The 16,520-nt window shown below is 43.4% G+C and overlaps 1 protein-coding gene across 1 annotated transcript in view; it reads left to right on the top strand.

Moving 5' to 3' along the window:
- Positions 1–4,410: 4,410 nt before the first annotated feature.
- ythdc2 (YTH domain containing 2) overlaps positions 4,411–16,520 on the top strand; it is a 93,958-nt gene continuing 81,848 nt past the window's right edge. Inside the window, 4 exon segments of the mRNA XM_033017441.1 lie at positions 4,411–4,490; positions 10,346–10,509; positions 14,680–14,770; positions 15,197–15,393. Coding sequence (XP_032873332.1) covers positions 10,353–10,509; positions 14,680–14,770; positions 15,197–15,393 — 445 coding nt within the window. The 5' untranslated portion in view covers positions 4,411–4,490; positions 10,346–10,352.

Consider the following 16,520-nt stretch of genomic DNA (forward strand, 5'->3'; position numbering starts at 1 on the left):
AATTATTCATTCACTCCTTTTACCCCATCCCCGCCCTATCCACTCACTCATAGCACCCAACTTACAGGCATGTCGAGAGAGGGAGAGGTAGGGAGGTAGAGAGAGAGAGGGGTGGAGAGAGGGGGGGCGGGGTAGTAAGAGAGGCCGGGGGAAGAGAGGTGGGGGGTGGAAGAGAGGGTGGGGGGGTGGGGAGAGAAGAGCTGAGAGAACGCCGAGAGAAAGCGACCTCCGAGCGTCTTTTGAATAACGGGGGGAGGAGGGATAGGTGGGGGGGGGGGGACACATCATTCGCAGCGCATGGAAGACGGCAGGCAAGCAGATCCATTGTGACATCATCAGCGAAATAGTTTTTTGCACAACGTCATTAATAACTCGAGAAATAAAGCATGAATTTTTCAGATAAGGCGTTTTGGACTCCAGGGGGGAAATCTTTACCGGAATATGTACATTTTTTCGAGAAGATGTAATTATACACAAACATCTAGAGAGTTAGAGGGAGGGGCTAGAGAGAGAGAGGGGGTAGAGACAGAGAGAGAGAGAGAGAGCGGGGAGGGGGGGGGGAGGTGAAAGAGAGGCCGGTGGGGAAGAGAGGCTGGGGGAGAGAGAGGAGGCGACCGAGGAGCCGAGAGAAAGTGACCCCCGAGCGTCTTTTGAATAACGGGAGAGGGGGGGGGGGGGGGAGAGAGGGCTGCATCTTTGGAAAAACGGGGGGGGGGGAGGGAGCAGTGGGGGGTACGTCACTCGCTGCACGTGGAAGACGGCAGGCACGCAGATCCATTGTGACATCATCAGTCAAAAGACGGGGCAGAGAAGGGGGGGAGAGAGGAGAGAGGCCGCGGGAAAGGAGGGAGGGAGAGGAGCGGAGAAAAAGGAGGTGGAGGAGGGAGAGGGGGGTAGAAGAGGGAGAGGAGGAGGGGAAAGAAGGGAGGGGGAGGGAAGCGTAGAGGAGAAGGGTGGGAGAGTTTGTTTGCATTCAGACTTAGTCTTCAGGTCTGAAGAATGGTCTCGACATGAAACATCACCCATTCCTTCTCTCCAGAGATGCTGCCTCTTCAGCTGAGACTCCAGCATTTGTGTCTACCTTTGGTGTGACAGTTGTCTCATTTCATCGGCTTCATGTATTGCGCGCCTAGAAGAGACGCTTTACATGCCGCTTGCTATATTTAAGAGGGAGTTAGATGTGGCCCTTGTGGCTAAAGGGATCAGGGGGTATGGAGAGAAGGCAGGTACAGGATACTAAGTTGGATGATCAGCCATGGTCATATTGAATGGTGGTGCTGGCTCGAAGGGCCGAATGGCCTACACCTGCACCTATTTTCTATGTTTCTATCTATTCAACCAAGTGCGATCAAATTGAAATTCACATCTTTGCGAGGGAGCAATGGAATGGATGTGACCACCGGCTAAAGCAAAGGCAGTTAGGACTGGGAAATAATGCCACCAGTTAATTAATCATGTTCCCGAATGTAGGAACAATTTATACATGTAACATTTTTGTTTTTAAATCAATGTAGCTCTTTTGATTTTTAATGCCGAGTTAAAACCCTGTCCCCGTGGGAAGGGCTTTGGTTTCATAGTGCCGTCATTGTTGGTAGGTTGCTGTATTTTCACATGGACCGCTGCCAGTTTTCTCAACTTCCATAGCCGCTCTGCATAAGTGGGGGAGAGAGAGAAGGGGAAGATAGAAGGGCGAGGGAGGGGGAGAGAGAAGGGAGAAAGAAGGGAGAAAGAGAACGGAGAGAGAGAGGGGGAGAGAGAGAAGAGGGGAGAAGGGAGGGTGGGGGGTCATTTTTCCACACAAGCCATAGGTGACTGGGCAATCTGAACCCAAGTGGTGGTGGCATGCTGTAAGGTTGTACATCGTTTGCTCCCTTAACTTTTAACTCCTGGCTTACCACTCTTTCAATGTTACTTGTTATTACTTGATTTCAAGACACGGTTTCAAGACACGGTTACATCTTTTTTTAAATGTTGATAACACTTTTATACGTTTCAACCGTGTAAAGGATGGAGACAAGAGCAAAAAAATGTTCTCCAAGGAAGGAGTGTGGTCAAGGCGGTGTGGTGTGGTGATGGGAACATTTGAACCAAAATATTTTGGTCTCCTTCGGTGTGGCGTTGCGCCATAAGAACTCCGCTCTAAGACCTTTGCTGAGAACAAAGCTGGCAAAGCATTGCTTCTCTTTTACAATATACATGATGCACATATTCAAGTTTTCAATCACTGATGTGACATCTGGTTGGAGTTGGAAACAGTAGCCATTGAAAACACACACCCATAAACACTATGGATAATTATAAACGACATCTGCGCCGCTGCATTTACGAACGTTTCATACAACAATGCTGATATAAGGTACCTAGGGTGGGTATTAATTCTAGACAATTCATAGAATTCATGAGGTTAGATTAAAAAAATAATCCGCGGGGCGGGGGCTTTCTGAAGGGACTGGTTTCCAGAGGGCTATTGTGGACACTTTGGGCCGAATGGATTCTTGGGCTGGCAGCTCAGTCACTCAAGCCTGTTGTGCTGGCAGCTCACTCACTCACGGCTGGTGGGCTGGCAGTTGACTCACAGCTATTCCTTGAAATTCCATTTCAAGCAGAGTGCAAGGCCACCAAATTTATGCAGTTTATTACCACTTCAAGCAGGGTGCAAGGCCACCAAATTCAAGTGCAGTTTCATACCATTTTAAGCAGGGTGCAAGGCCACCAAAGACAGCGAGTCGTGACTCCATCTTGCAGAGACTGAGCCACGCCCACACTTCGGGGTTTTATAGTCCCTCCCCCCTCCCACAAGAAGGGGCGTGGCCTTCATGGCGTGATTGACAGGAGAGAGAATCTCAACATTTTTTAAACACTAATAACTCTTTTATTTTTCATCGATGGGAAAAATCCTCAGCACCTAATGAGTGGAGGGGGACTGAGTAAGATGGCCAAAAATCACAGCCGTACGTGGTAGAGTTTTTTTCTAAAATCAATATAAAGCACAAACAGGAAGTGGTCAAGATGAGACTTTTAATTATATAGAAGGCAAGTCAACTTTAATTAGGCAGGGCAACTTTAATTAGGCAAGGCAACTTTAGCATTTCCAAACCAAAGGCAACGCAGCTTCAGCATTTCCAAACCAAAGGCAACGCAGCTTCAGCATTTCCAAACCAAAGGCAACGCAGCTTTAGCATATCCAAACCAAAGGCAACACAGCTTTAGCATTTCCAAACTATATTTTCAAACCACATTAAGGGCACTGACAGGTCAGTAAAACCACTCACAGTTTAGTAGACATGTGTTCAAATCAGTGTTATTTACAGCTCAAACTGAGAGACGTGACTCTCTTGCTTCCCCCATCTTGCAGAGACTGATTGAGGCACTGAACACTTGAATTGAATTGAATTGAATCCTTTATTTGTCATTCAGACCTTTCGGTCTGAACGAAATGCTGTTGCCTGCAGCCATACATGTAATAATAACAACACACAATAAACACAAATTAACATCCACCACAGTGAGTTCACCAAACACCTCCTCACTGTGATGGAGGCAAAAGTCTTAGAGTTACTGTCTCTTCCCTCCTCTTCTCCCTCTGCGCCGAGGCTTCTGGGTTTTATCGTCCCTCCGGAAGGGGCGTGGCCTTCAGTAGAGGGAATCTCAACATTTTTTAAACACTAATAACTCTTTTATTTTTCATCGATGGGAAAAATCCTCTTGTCCTGCACAACGGAGGGAGACTCTGAGTAAGATGGCCAAAAATCACAGCCATAAGCGGCAGCGTTTATTCTAAAATCAATATACAGAACAACAGGAAGTGCTCAAGATCAGACTTTTAGTAACATAGATAGATATATACGTTTTTATAATCTATAAAAATAGCTTTATGGCTTATGTTCCTGGTATCTTATAGGCAAAAAAAATAAAGGCAAATTTAATTGCCTTTACGGCTTATGTACATCATGAGAATGGCTCATGTACATCATGAGTTGCTTTAAATCAAAGTTGCTTCTGATCCATGCGGGAATTTTGAAATCGATTATCTTGTCTCTCATACACAGAAACACACACATACCGTTCCCCCACAACCCTGATTAAACCAAAGATCATCGAATGCATATGGTCCAGATACCTTTCATTGCGCATTGTCGCTCATTTTATACGCAACTTCCCATTTTAATGAAAAAAAACCCCACCTTATTTATTATTAACAAATATCACAATGGTCCATCATGGAAGGCGAAGATAGACCAAGATAAACTGCTGCAAAATCCAATGGACTGACGTGGATTAAACTGCGAGAAACATAACGGAGGTCGGGGTCTTATTCCTAAAATGGCGGCCGTGACGTGACGTTGCGTTACGTACCTCACGTCAGTCCATTGGATTTTGTAGGCGTGGTCTATCTGCTTTGGTGATGACGTCGTTGTGAGCGGAGCGGAGCGCGCCGATGACGTGAGACGCTACAGTGGAGGTGAATGGGAGCGAGCGCCGGCTGCCGGGTGAGTGCAGCAGGTGAGGGCCGAGTGGCCGCAGCGACCGGTCGCCGGGCCCAGCCTGACCGGACCGGACCGGACCGGACCGAGACACGACACCATGTTGAAAGGCGACCGTTCGATCCATTCGCCTCCTTCACGGCCATTGGGGTCGCCCCACTGCTGGTGTAACTGCTCCTGAAGGAGCGGCCCGTGAGGCGATGGTTCTCCCGTCCGCCCGCCCGCCCGCTCCCTCCTCATTTACCGGTGGGGTGGTGGTTCCTGACCGCCCTCCTTCCCTCCTTCCCTCCTTCTCTCCCTCCCTCCTTCCCTCCTTTCCTTCTCTCCCTCCCTCCTTCCCTCCTTCTCTCCCTCCCTCCCTCCTTCTCTCCCTCCCTCCTTTCTCTCCCTCCTTCCCTCCCTCCTTCCCTTCCTCCTTCTCTCCTTCCTTCCCTCCTTCCCTCCCTCCTTCTCTCCCTCCCTCCCTCCCACCCGCCCGCTCCCTCCTCATTTACCGGTGGGGTGGTGGTCCCTGCCCTCCTGCCCTCCCTCCCTCCCTCCTTCCCTCCGGCCAGGTCTTGTGGGGTGAGGGCACAACACACTGTGCGCTCTTTTTAACCCGGTGTTAGATATGGCCAGACACGGAGGACGGGGCTGGCTTATGATGATCCCGGTTGTCTGGATCTGAGTCTAGTGTACAAACTGCCAGAAGACCAGGCTTCAACTTGGTCATCAGTTGAAAAGAGCGGCCACGGACTAGACGGGCTGAAACTGGAGGAATCTCCATTGGTTTCCCCCAAGGCGACCCAGTTTTCTGTCTCCAAACCTGGCTCGGACAAAACTCTGATTATTAATAACCACTTTCTGTTATTTGCACTTTACCAATTTATTTATTCATGTGTGTATATATTTATATCATGGTATATGGACACATTTATCTGTTTTGTAGTAAATGCCTACTATTTTCTGTGTGCTTAAGCAAAGCAAGAATTTCATTGTCCTATACAGGGACACATGACAATAAACTCACTTGAACTGGAACAAAACACTTGTGTTAATTGGGTACAGTAAAATACCCTTGGGTGAGAGATAAAATCTAGGAGGAGTTGATAAGAATGCAGGGAGAATAAACAAAATAATGAATGTAGGATTAGTATAAATTGCTGGAAGATGATTGGTGCGGACTAAAGCATATGTTTCTATGCTGTGTATTCCTGTGATTTGAGATGTACTATGTTAGAGCAAAGCACCATTACTATTTTAACATTGCTGTTTGCTTGTTCAAAATTCTTCCCCCTCTATAACTTCTCCAGTCGGATGACCTTTTGATAAAGCATCCCTCACTTTCTTTGCCCTATCAGTGGTACACATAGCTGTTTTGTTCCTTGGAGAATGTGTTCTCTTTCTAAACCTCGAAAAAGCCCACTTGTGTTATTTTGATACTCCTCAAATCTTGCCCAGGACCATGTTTTCTTTTACCTTCCTAATAATCAGCAGACATCGGTAACACTGATGCTACATGCTGAATATAGGAAATTAGGGAGTAATTTGCAGGACCTCAGAGATAGCAATGTCAGGATTACTCCCAACTCATGTCCCTAGCAGGATTAGAAATAGCAAGACCTATCAGATGAACATGTGGTTAGAGAGCTGATGTACGTGTGGTTAGAGATTCAGATTCCTAGGACCGGGATGGGTTCTGGGACAACTGGACCGTTCGCAACTGGGAAGAACCAGGACTGAATTTCTTAAGGGTGTGATGTGTTTTTTCTCCTGTATTCCAGGAAGGCTGAGGGATAGAAATGTGAGTAGGAAGATAAAAAAGGAAGAACCAAGGAAAAATTAAAAAACAAAAAGGAAGCAAGGGTTAAGGGGCCATTATTCAAAAAAGGTTAGTAGATCTAATTTCAACAAGATAAGCCTGAAGACATTGTGCCGTAATGCACAGTACATTTGCAATGATGTAGATCAAATAACAGCGCAAAAAGATGTGAAGGATCATGATTTTGTTTATTTTTCGGAGACATTGTTGCAGGGTAATCAAGGATAGGATTTGAACACCAAGAGAAATTCAGTATTTAGGATGGACCTGCAAACAAACATACAGGTAGTATTTTTTGTTCAGGAGGAAATCAGTATAATGGTGAAGAAGGACATTAGTTTGGGAAATTATGATGTGAAATCTAAACAACTGGAGCTAAGAAACACCAAGGAGCAGAGAATATTTGTGGGAAATGAGTGCAGGCCCACCAACAAGGTAATATGGGGGATGGGATTAAATAGGAAATTTACGATGCATGCAAAAAGGATACAATTGTAATTGTAGGTGATATATGATTGGTCAAACCAAATTAGCAATAATACTATAGAAAAAGAATTCCTGCAGTTTTTATGTGCTGCTTTTTGTTTTAGACTAATGCATTGAGGCATAAATTAGGCTGGATGCTGTAGTGTGAAGTCCGTGAAGATCAAACATAACATAAATAAGGAAAGGTTGGACAAACACATTTTTAGCTACACAGGGATGATGGACAAACATTAATCGTTTTCTCTTTAGCATCGGAGGCTGAGGGGTGACCTGATAGAAGAATATAAAATTATGAGAGGCATAGATGGGGTAGATAGTCGGACGTTTTCCCAGGATGGTAATGTCAAATAGTAGAGCGCATAGATTTAACATGAGAGGTGATAGGGGGAAGCCAAAAGACGTTTTCTGATTTCAGAGGGTTTTTTTGTTTCGATTCCTGCAGATTTAAAAATGGCAAATAGCACCTCACTTTTTTGAACAAAAGAGAAAAAAAATTATCAGGGACATTCAGACCAGTTAACTTAACATCAGTAGTGGGGAAAAGTCTATTATAAAAGAAATGTAAAGACAGAATACATGGAAAGATTAACAGTATCGGCAAAGTCAACATGGATGTACGAAAGAGAAATCATGTTTAACAAATCTATTGGAATTTAGAATAGAAAGGGGAGATCCTGTGGATGTGATGCGTTCGGACAAATTCTCGGGATGATAGGAATGTTGGGGCTGAGGAGAGATTGGGTCAGTTAGGCCTACATTCTCTGGTGTATAAGAGAGAAGGGGATTTCATAGGAACCTACAAAATTGTAAAATGGATAGACAGACTAGATATCGGCCATTAAAAAATATTCTACCTGTGAGTCAGGAATCAAGGGTCACAGACTCAGCTTTGCCATTTAGAATCAAGATTAGGAGAAATTTCTTAATCCAAAGGATGGGAAACCTGTGGAATTAGCCACCAAATAAATCTACAGAGGCTTAGCTATTCAATAATCTTAAGAGGGTAAATATATTTCTAAATGCTAAGGAAGAGAAAGAAAACAAAGTCCTGAAGCATATCATCACGCATGATCATATTGAATAATTTGAGCTCCTATTTCCGATGTTTTCATAGGGTCGTTTTCAAAGGTGCCTCAGCCCTCCAAGCCTGAGCTGAGCATCCGTGTTACAATAATCCTATTTTTTATTTCTCTTTAACTCTCCAGAGATTCTACTATTCCTCTACATTGTTAACTTACTAAATTGCACATTTTTGGCCTGCGGGAGGAAGCTGGAAAATCCAGTGGAACTCATATCGTAAATGAGAGAAAGTGCAAACTCCACAAAGACATTCCCTGAGTCGCTGGTGCTGTGAAGCACCAGCTCTACTAATTGTACCATCATGCTGCAAAATGTTTCTATGTGACATCATGTGGATTTCATTAGTGAGATGTCATTTAGTGTGGTAAACAGCCAAATAGGCCTTTGAAAGCTCCTTGGTTGTAATTACTGGACTAAAGATATTTATTGAAAGCTGTTTGGGATTATCTGCTCCTTAAAATGACGGTTAACTGAAGAACTTGCCTATGCCCATTGATCTCAAGTGCATGTAGCCAAGTCCACAGAATTGTCTTTTTGTTTTGAGTAGAGCCTCATCATTTTACACATACAGTTATATTGGCAGTCGTAGAACCGCATGGAAAGTGAACTGCTTCTATGTCTGTACGATTCCAGCTTTTATAATTGGAAACATACAATGGAAGAGTAAAAAAGCACTTATTTTGCTTTCTCCCATTAGCCCAGCATATTCCTTTTTCGCCCAACTATCTTTTGAATGTTATAATTTAGTCTCCCTCCATTCCTACCTTGGCAGTCCACACCCTGAAGGGGCTCTTCCACTTGGGCGACCTAATCTGCGAGTTCTGGCGAGTTTGCCCTCGACTCATACTCACAGCATGGTCGACACGAGGTCGTAGGTGGTCTTTGTAACTCTCGAGAGTAGTCCCTGTGTACTCGAGGCCTCAGTTAGATAGCGGTATATTTTCCAACATGTTGAAAAATGCCCGCGATAAAAAAAAGGTCGCCGTGGAAAAAATCGATACGTTTTTTGCTCGTAGGTTTAGTCGTAGTAGGTCGGCATGTTAGTCGTAGGTAATTAAAGGTAGTCGTAGAAAGTCTTCAGCATAGTCGAAGGGAGGTTGAAGGAGGTCGTCTTCCCTCTCCACTATTCAGTGTCCAATTTTCCCGAAGTTAGTCGAAGCTAGTCTTCAACATAGTCGAAGGAGGTCTTCTACATATTCGAAGGAGGTCTTCAACATTTTTTCAAACTCTTCTAAGCTCGCCAATTAGGTCGCCCAAGTGGGACAGCCCCTTAACACTTGCTGCTTAAAATAAATATTGTTTTGTTTTTCTTTTACTAATCAACATCATCCTATAGCCTTTGGGTCTTGACCCTTCTATCAATAGGAACAGTTTCTCTTTATCCACCTTTAACCATGATTTTAAATAACATTCAGATCCCCTGTAACCTCCAATTCAATTCAAAGAGAATCACCCCAGTTTTCCCATCCATGTATATTACTGAAGTCCCTGATCCTTGGAATCTCTTCTGTACCCTATCATAGAAACATAGAACATAGAAAAATAGGTGCAGGAGTAGGCCATTCGACCCTCCAAGCCTGCACCACCATTCAATATGATCATGGCTGATCATCTAAAATCAGTACCCCGTTCCTGCTTTTTCCCCCATATCCCTTGATTCCTTTAGACCTAAGAGCTAAATTTAACTCTTGAAAATATCCAGTAAACTGGCCTCCACAACCCTTTAATTCTTCCTAAAGTGTGGCACCTAGACCTGGACACAGTAGTTGTGGCTGAAACATAGTGTTTGATAAAGGTTCATCATGATTTTTTTACTCTTCCAATGTATGTCTCCAATTATAAAAGCTGGAATCGTACAGACATTTTTAGGTCACTTTCTCAATCTGTTCTGTCATTTCCAACTATTTATGCACACATAGCTGTTTCTGATTTATTTTTCCACTTTTGTTCCCTTTTTCCCTTCATTCTGTTTTTCTCTTTCTGTTTTACCTCTCTTTTTTCTCTCTTCATCCTTTCATTGTTATTTCTTATTGTTGTGGTTGTGGTGTTATTTATGGTGTAGTTCATGATTGTTGAAAGCCACATTTTGTTAGAGGTATAGAGAGTATTTTTGGTCTTGCTATTCTTGTTATACAGGTCATTAACCAGAATTATTTCATATTTTCAGTTCCTGGATTTTTTTTGTTTATCGCTGAATTTGTGCATTTTGTGCTGCTGATGTCTAATGTGCTCACCAGTGGGAAGTTTTTTGGTTAATTTTTAATCAGTGTGATTGTTAATCGGAGTTAGACTACGTGAATAGTCACAGATCTAAGATACGGAGATTCATGAAGCACAGTTAAACAAATGTTGTGAAATATTTACATTCACTTTGAACTCTGAAACTTAGTCATGTAGTTTGACGTAGCAATTGTATGTTAAAAATTCAGATTTTGTTATTTCATTGTTTGGAATTGATTTCCAATCTTTTTTCATGCAATTTTTGTTTCTTCAGATTCAACATGTCAAGACCTACAAGTGTGTCCCCACGACCTGGCAGTGCCCAGTCAAGCCAAACTGCCTCTAAACCTAAGGGATTTAAAGATATCCGGATTGATGAAGAAGTAAAAATTGCAGTAAATATTGCCCTAGAGAGATTCCGTTACAGCGATCAAAAAGGTGGATGGAGTAACTGCATTTGTTACTGAAAAATTCTATAATATGTGATGGCATGAAATAGCAATTAGATACTCATTTTAATATAGTATTGTCTGACTAAAGCAACTGAATAATAAAACATAAAAACTTGAATTCCACATTCTATTGAGACTATAATTGAAGGGAAGAATTAATTCCTCCTATACCATAAGATGATGGTTAAATTGCCAGGCTAGTATCCAAAGCTTTTAATGCAATCTATTGATTGCACTGTGGCAACTATCTGCCTCACTGAGGACTGTGGCACTTTATAATCAGGGGTTTGAATATAGGACGTTCTTAGATACTATAATGTATGGAAAGGAGTAATGAGCTACACTGTTCTAATGGTGGCAATTTGTGTTAAGAGCGAGTCAATGCATAGGACAATACTATCCCATTTGAGCACTGCAGTGTTTTTTTTAATGTTTACCAGAATGTCCTTGGCACACTGGTGGTACTCTTCCCGTTGGGTCAAATGATTATTGGTTAAGACCCATTTAAGATTTAAATAAATTCTTCATGCAAGTAGTAGTGCTGGAGGAAGTTATATAGATGATAAAGATTTGATGTGGTGCAGTGCTCCCTTAAGACTACTTGTGCAAGACACGGTCCTCATGCAGGATATAAAGCAAAGATCTTAGAGCAGAGCAAGATGGGTTACTCTCACACAAACGTGTAGTACGCTCATGGGCAGATTCATGGGTAATTATAGGACCCATTTTAGCAACCAGCCCCCGCCATCTTGTTCCGCCATCTTGCTTCCGGCCAAAGATCGGATCTTTGTTTCCGCAGCGGGAGAGAGAGTGTGCGGCCTGGGGAGAGGGAGTGCGCGGCCCGGGGAGAGGGGGTGTGTGGCCCGGGGCAGCGGGGAGAGGGAGTGTGCGGCCCGGGGCAGCGGGGAGAGGGAGTGAGCGGCCCGGGGCAGCGGGGAGAGGGAGTGAGCGACCCGGGGCAGCGGGGAGAGGGGCATAGGAGGGGGGGAGACATTGTAGTGTGGGGGCAGGCGAGGGAGTGTGGGGGGGGGGGGAAGAGTTGAGGGGTGGGATAGGGCCTATTGTGTGTGAAGCTGCGGGGAGGTTTACAATGTTTCTTAATTAATGTCCCTTGTCTAGTCTGAAATAAAGTTCATCATTGGATCAGAAGAAATATAATTCTGTGTGTTATATGATTATATACATTTATACATTTATATCACATTCATGTATGTGTGTTTATGGTTTATACATTTATACATGTTTATGCAGAGTTTATAAACATTTTATTCTTTAACAAGAATTAACAGAATTATGAACTAACAGAATTATGAATCTAACCCTATATCACACACAAAAACTTCCCCCGCAATGTCAATTACCCTGCGAGTAGGGTCGGGTCGGGTAGGTTCCAGTTACTACAAAATCAACTCAAAACACTGCTTGTGAGCCATTTAAAAAGAAATGATTTAAAAAACATTAAAAAAGACAATTACCAGAGTCAAATTTTATTCTTGACAAGAAGTATGAACTGACAGAATTATGAATCTAACCCTATATCACACACACAAACTGTTGCCCCGCAACATTGATTACACTGCGAGTCGGGTCGGGTCAGGGAGGCTCCGGTTACTAAAATGGGCGGGGAAAAATGCCCAGGATCCCCTCCGTAGCGTACTACACGTCAGCCCATTGTATTTCGCAGGAGTGGCCTATCTTGCTCTGCTCTAAGATCTTTGATATAAAGATCCCATCACAAGATTTGCATAACAAATGGGGGTCGGGTTATGGGAATAAGGCAGGAGAATGGGGTTGAGAGGGAGAGATAGATCAGCCAATATTGATTGACAGAGTAGACTTGATGGGCTGAATGGCTTAATTCTGCTCTTATAAACATAACAGATATTAAGGGAATCAACGAATAAAAGGTGAGAAAAATGTATAACCCATGATCTTATTGAATGGAGGGGTAGGTGCCAAAGGTTGAATTGTCTAGTGCAGCTTCTAGTTTGTAAGACTATTTTCCTTATTTTCTGACCAGTATTTATCCCTCAGTCAAGTTAACATGAAAGGTTATCTGGCTGTTTGTGGGACTTCAATGAGGGAAAATTAGTTGCAACAAACATGTAAGTTACAAAAGAGAATCAATGCTCCTTGTTATCAAAAGTTGGACATGTTGTTTGCATTATTTGACTCGATCTGTAACCCAAAAGACACCTACTCAAAAGGAGGATATTAAATTGTTTTATTCAATAAATCAGATTTAAACTATATTTTTAGTAATGTTGTTTTTGAAACCAAGAGCATGTAAAATGATCAACTCATCAATGTTCTTTGAAGAAGGAAAGCTGCTTTATTTAACTATTCCAGAGTAATACAATATAGTTCACCTAAATAGCCCAGCAAGCCACTCAGTTGTGAGGCAATAGTGTGAGGCAATTGCAATGCTTACGTCTCATGAAATATATATTTTTATAAACCTCAAAATGTTTGTTAATTTGTGCTGGTTTGTTTCAATAATGTGTTGTAATGGCTAAACATTAGTCATGTATATCTTCCTTTATCATGTCTGTCTTGTATTATCTCATATTCATTATACCCCGTGACTCAACTCTCTCTCCCCATCCCCCCACTCGTGACAAGGGCAGAGTCCCCCTTGTCCTCACCTTCCACCCTACCAGCCGTCACATACAACAAATAATCCTCCGTTATTTCCGCCACCTCCAACGTGACCCCACCATTCGCCACATCTTCCCATCTCCCCCCCTGTCTGCTTTCCGCAAAGACCGCTCCCTCCGTAACCCCCTTGGCAATTCGTCCCTTCCCACCTGTACCACCCACTCTCCAGGCACTTTCCCTTGCAACCACAGGAAATGCTACACTTGTCGCTTTACCTCCCCCCTTGACTCCATTCAAGGACCCAAGCCGTCTTTCCAGGTGTAGCAGAGGTTCACCTGCACCTCCTCCAACCTCATCTATTGCATCCGCTGCTCTAGATGTCAGCTGCTCTGCATCGGTGAGACCAAGCGTAGGCTTGGCGATCGATTCGCCGAACACCTCCGCTCGGTTCGCAATAACCAACCTGATCTCCCGGTGGCTCAGCACTTCAACTCCCCCTCCCATTCCGAATCGGACCTTTGTGTCCTGGGCCTCCTCCATGGCCAGAGTGAGGACCACCGTAAATTGGAGGAGCAGCACCTCATATTTCGCTTGGGCAGTTTGCACCCCAGCGGTATGAACATTGACTTCTCTAATTTTAGGTAGTTCTTGCTTTCTCCTCCCCTTCTCAGCTCTCCCACAGCCCACTAGCTCCACCTCTTCCTTTCTTCTTTCCGTCCCCCCCACCCTCACATCAGTCTGCAGAAGGGTTTAGGCCCGAAACGTTGCCTATTTCCTTCGCTCCATAGATGCTGCCTCACCCGCTGAGTTTCTCTAGCATTTTTATCTACCTTTGAATTATCTCCTTTCAGGATCAACCTGCTCATTTCTGGTGCTTGATCTGTTCTGATACAATTTTAAGATTTTGCAGTTAATTTATCCATATTACAAAACACCATGCTTGTTTGTGTTAGTTGCTATCTCATGTGACTTGCCTTTTGCAAGTTTACATAGGCTACCATGTTATGGTCAATATCAAGAACAACAGTCTCAAGGACGGCATTGTGGTGCAGTTGTTAGAGCTGCTGCCACACAACGCCAAAGACCCCGGATCAATCTCGACCCCGGGTGCTAGCTATGTCTATGCGTCTAGGGAGAGGACGGCAATGGTGGTTGTGGGATTAGGTTTACAGGCAAGCAAGCAAGTTAGCTGCCAATGCAATGCAATAGGGCAGCAGACAAAGGTGTACCAAATGAAGAAAATACAAATAATTGGAATAACTGAACAGAGGAAGTTTATTGAGCCTTAATTCAGCTTCCTATGTTTTATTAACAACGGACTTTGAAAGTTATTGTTTTGGTAATAACTAGAATAAACTGATGAACATAATTGGGGAATTCAAAGTGCTGGAGTATTCTATAATTGAGTAATTTGTTTTACCATGATTTGCAGGATTGGCGGTTTTAGCGATATGTTGTGGGATCTATCTGTGGTGCACCAAAGACATTTCAAAATGTGGGAATTAGTAAAATTTCAGTTGTGTTATATCTCGACAATGAATCATTTTTTTCTTTCTAGAAATGGAATTTCCATCCTCTTTAACGAGTACAGAAAGAGCATTTATTCATCGGCTTGCCCAGTCCCTAGGCCTAATCTCTAAAAGCAAAGGGTAAGATGGAACATTTTCACATGTTTGATGCTATTCATTTTTTTGGATGCCAAGGCTATAAAACAGTTGTTAAAAATCTGGTTTATAAATATCTAGAACAAATATATACATTCTAGATGTAATTCAATGATACTTTATCAATGATTCAATGATACTTTATTGTCAGATGTACCTAAGTACAGCAAAAAGTGTATTTATTTATATATTTATTTTAAATATGATTAAGGCTATCTAAACATATTTTCTTTTCCACTATTTGGACCATATCTGTGATAACTAAAACAGTTATTGAAGTTATGTAAATATTATTTCACGTTTTTCATAAATGTATAATTCATGAGAGCCACATTGTATATTGTAAGTATCATAACTTTCTGTTTAAAGGTCTTTGAGAAACATTTGTTTCATTTTGTTTTCCCCTTTCAGAAAAGGGGCACATAGATTTCTTACAATAAAGAAAAAAGATGGTTCTGAGATAGCTCAGGCTGTCATGACCTGCTCACTGACTCACAGCATGAAACATGCCATACGCAATCTAATTCAGAGGTTTCCTGTGACAAATAAAGAACGCACAGATCTTTTACCCAGAACTGAACGTGGCAATGTATTAACTGTTGAAGCAGGTATGTACCATTGTCTGTTTTGAAGGGTGAAAATATGTGTGGAAAAAAGTTTCTCAGTTAATAATTACATTTCGAAATTAGTTTTGCTAATTTATGAAGATTTGAAAACCAGGAGATGGTTGCACAGCTTGCATTTTTGTTATTACTCAAAATGTATTGATGACCACAATATGTAATTATCTAGATTATAATTTATTTAAAATAATTGGGTTGCTGATGTTGATAAAAATATTGTTAATTGCAAAATCGGAACTGAACATTGGAAGTTAGCAACAAATCTTATGTATTTTGTAATTGATGCCATCTTTAGATAAGAAATTGTACGGGTAAAATGTTGTTGTTTCATAATGATTTCACTTCTGGTGATAAACAGTAACTATTTGAACTCTTCTTAAAGCGTGAAGAAGAAATTGCATGTTAATCCTTCATAATTTGGACATTGATGATGCCAGATTAGCAAACTTTCCACTATTGAATGTTCATTCTGTTAAGATCTCAAATACATTTTTTATTCACTTTTATTATGATACTACGTAAGGAGGACCCGTCCCCTCAACCAGCAGATGGGGGGGGGGGGGGGCTGCGGCATCATACACACACTAACCACCCCACACACACACAGGGGAGGAGGAGGGGGAGAGAGAGGGGGGAGAGGGGGGGGGGGGGGGGAGGGGGGGAGGTGGAGAGAGAGGAGGGGGAGAGAGGGGATGGGGGGTGGGGGAAGGGGGGGAGAGAGAGGAGGGGGAGAGAGGGGGGAGGGGAGAGAGAGGAGGGGGGAGAGGGGGGAGAGAGGTGGGGGGGAGGGAGAGAGAGTAGAGGGGATAGAGGAGGGAGGAGAGATGAAGGGGAAGAGAGCAGGGGGTAGGGAGGAGGCGGGAGGGGAGAAAGGGAAGGGGTGCAGGGGGAGGGGAAGGAATGGGGAGGGGGGTGGAGAGGGGTAGTGGAGGGGAGGGGGAGGAGGGAGAGAAAGTAGGGGGAGAGAGGGGGGGAACAGAGGGGGAGGGAGGGGTCGGCATCTCTCGGGTTCTATCGGGAAACCCGAGTTGCAGCGGGAGGGAGGGGGGGCGCGGGTAGCAGCGGGTAGCAGTGGGGGGGAGGAGCAGGATAGGAGCGGTTAGCAGCGGGGA

This window comes from Amblyraja radiata, chromosome 3, assembly GCF_010909765.2.
Source record: "Amblyraja radiata isolate CabotCenter1 chromosome 3, sAmbRad1.1.pri, whole genome shotgun sequence".
NCBI lineage: Eukaryota > Metazoa > Chordata > Chondrichthyes > Rajiformes > Rajidae > Amblyraja > Amblyraja radiata.